Here is a 3,159-nt window from a genome sequence, read left to right on the forward strand (position 1 = left end):
CAACTCAAAACAAAAGAGGAGACTTTGTGGGCAATGAAATCATGTGTGAAGCCCAAATAACTAGTGGGATGATTCCAATTTTAGCCATAACAAAGCCAAGAGTAGATTTTAGGGCAAAGAAAGGAAATTTAGAGAGTAGTAAAAGGAATGTTGAAGAGCTACATGGGTTTCATCTAAAAAACTCAAAACGAAGGAAAAGACTTTGGAGGTAATGAAATTATGTGGGGAGTCCCAATTGAATTGAATGGTAGGACGATTCCGATTTTAGCCATCGCATAGCCAAGAGTGGGTTTTAGGACAAACAAAGGAAATTACAGACTGATGGAAGGAATGTTGAAGAGCTACAAGCCCTTCTTGTTTGGAATGCTACAACAATGAAAGAGCAATGAATTGAAGAGGCCAAAGATGATTAGAAGTTGAAGGAATTTCTAGAGCATTTAGAGGAAGAGAAGCAATAGAAAGAGAGAAAAGAGAAGCCACAACAAGACACTAAAGGTGGCTTGCTTATCTTAGACAAATTGAAGGGGGATATGGCTTCAATGGGCCCTTGGTCTACTAGTGAAGTTGAATGGGTCACCAAGAACCCACCAGGGATTAAGTCTTGCTGAGTACTAGGCTCGAAGACATCATAAGGGATGAAGTTGGGATCGTGCCCCAGGCGAATTTGGTAGCGTGGATGCTCCTTAGCCCTTGGCTCTTAGTCGAAGAGGTTTCAGGCACACATGGGCCCACATTGGGTACCTAAAACTTGTTTGTGCATGACCTCCATCAAAAAAGACAAGGTCAACAAGTTGTTTCTTAAGGTGTTTTTTATGCTTTTTGTGCCAAGTAACAAACTCAAGAATGATATAGAATTCTTCCCAAAAAAAAATGTTCATATCACAATACACTTTTTTAAAGAGGTTTTTTCATCCATTAAGTAATTTTAGTTAGCCTAAGACACAATTGCAGCCTCATTTCTTATGATGTTAGAGCCAAGAACTTTGATCCCTCACTAGCTTATTAAGAACCTCATCCCTTATGGTGTGAGAGCCAAGACTTGATCCGTGGCTAGCCAAGAACTTTGATCCCTCAAAAGCTCATTAAGAACCTTAATATTATTCATGTTGTCAAAAAGCAAAAAGTTCATTGTCCCTTACGATATCAAAACTCGATGTTACAACCAATCTTTTCCTATTGAGAACCTGTCTCTTTTAATGTCAAGAGTCAAAACCAAATCTCCATTAGACTCATGAAGAACTGTTCAACTTCAGTATGACACCAACCCACTATCTACAACTACTTTTAAAATAAATGGTAGATCAATAATTTGCAAAATTCAAATGAAAGTACTCCGGCAAATATGAATTCTCAACAACCTTCCTGACATCCTCTCCCCGGGTGACAAAAAAATCATGCATTTTCCTCTGTTCATCATCCTTGCTTCGGAAGCCACTCAAACAGTGGCGTACGATCAAATTGGCTCAAACTGGTCAAGTAAGCCGTTGAGGTGAGCGAGCAGCAGCAAGAACACAGGCAATATTCCTCGGTAGTTGATCTCCGCTGCCTAATCTTCCTATTTTCACTGCTTAAATCCATGAATTCCTTCACAGAAAACAATAACATATCGCAACAATGGCAAAAGCCCTAATTTGGCAGCTCACAATACTGTTCATGGCGATGAGCAGGATCGGCATGGCCGGCATGGCCGAAGAGAAAAAAATGCTGTTTTTCATGCACGACGTGGTTGTAGGAAGCAACCGAACGGCTGTGCCGGTGAGCATAGGAAGCATCACAAGGTTAGGTTTTGGAGCTACCGTGGTTATCGACGACATTCTGACTGAAAGCCCTAACCCTAACTCCACGCGCATCGGCAGGGCAAAAGGAATGTACGTTTCCGACTCCCTCGACATTACGCAGCCGGATCTTTTGCTCCTGTTCACGGCCGTGTTTGAGGAGCCACCGGAGTACAGAGGGAGTACGATGTGCATCCATGGCGCTGATACGATTCTCAAGGACCAGCGCGAGGTCGCCATTGTTGGCGGCACCGGCAAATTTAGGTATGCCAGGGGCTCCGTCGTTATCAGCACCATTGCAACGTCTCTTCTCGCCAATGCGGTTCTGCAGTTCAATCTGACATACCGTCTGGACTGAGTCTCGTAGAATTTTAGATGCTTCTAGGGTTAGGGTTTTTCAATTTCTTTTCCTTGTTTCTGTTCTTTGGAAGTTGCAGGCTTCCATGGCTGTGCCAATGGTAAGTGGCACACTTGCAATTCAAGGAATTTCTTAAAATAAGATGTAGGAGTTGTCCACCTCGTTGGATAAACTCAGAGGATATATGTATATAATAAATATTTCAAATCACAGTTATAGCTAGCATATACTAAGATAAATGTTTTCATGTTAGTGATGGTCATGTTTGTAGGAAGACATATCGGTCATATAATATTTGTTGGCATTTGTTATTCTTAGGGTGCGGTTCCATGAAGGGGGGCTTAAGCTCTATTTTCTAGGAAGTGGGTGGTCTCATGAGCAAAATATAATTTTGCTACAGGATTATTTAGAATCTTCTCCTGAAAAGTAGAAGCCCCCCACATTTTTAGGAACTGGGTGAAAAAGGGGTGGGGCTGGAAATAGTCCCACCAGCTTAGGAATGTTTTTTGCCATTTGTCAATAATCTAAATTTTAGATTTTAATTAAAATGTAATTTTAGAGGGAATTTAAATTTTTAACTTATTTTAAATGCATATCTTCCTTTAATTTCGGAACTATAATTTTGAGTAGCATAAATCATGGGACCGCTAGCTTTATAATAATCCTAAAAAATAGCAAGCGGCTTCCACTCTATTTTATAGGAAGCCCCCTTCCATGAGACCCCGGCCTTAGAACCTAAAATAACAATAGCAAAATGATGTTTACAATTGATTAATAATATTGAATTTGATTATGTGTATTTTTAGTGTGTCTGTTGTCCATTAATTTGTATTACTTAAATAATCTATTATTTCGTGACTTTCACATGCAATCTTAAGATTTATAATTACCATCTATTTAAATAATATAACATTAGAAATCTAAGAGATTGTGATTAATTTTTATTATTTTAAAATGATGACTTAATTCACTCACCACGTGCTCTTTAATAAATAAAAACCATATATTACTATAGTTGTATTATTT

General features: G+C 39.2%; 1 protein-coding gene across 1 annotated transcript; it reads left to right on the forward strand.

Moving 5' to 3' along the window:
• Window positions 1-1,108: 1,108 nt before the first annotated feature.
• Window positions 1,109-2,385, forward strand: LOC149562987 (dirigent protein 21-like). The gene has a single exon (XM_089826428.1). It carries the CDS (start codon window positions 1,615-1,617, stop codon window positions 2,131-2,133), a length of 519 nt encoding a protein of 172 aa, XP_089682554.1. The 5' UTR covers window positions 1,109-1,614; the 3' UTR covers window positions 2,134-2,385.
• The last annotated feature ends 774 nt before the right edge of the window (window positions 2,386-3,159 follow it).

The sequence above is a fragment of the Cupressus sempervirens genome, chromosome 4 (genome assembly GCF_028749045.1).
Source record: "Cupressus sempervirens isolate cs-2001-9-10 chromosome 4, ASM2874904v1, whole genome shotgun sequence".
Classification (NCBI taxonomy): Eukaryota; Viridiplantae; Streptophyta; class Pinopsida; order Cupressales; family Cupressaceae; genus Cupressus; species Cupressus sempervirens.

Bases quoted from the DNA above. Each gene is read 5' to 3' on its own strand.
- LOC149562987 (XM_089826428.1), top strand. From the start codon at position 1,615: ATGGCAAAAGCCCTAATTTGGCAGCTCACAATACTGTTCATGGCGATG.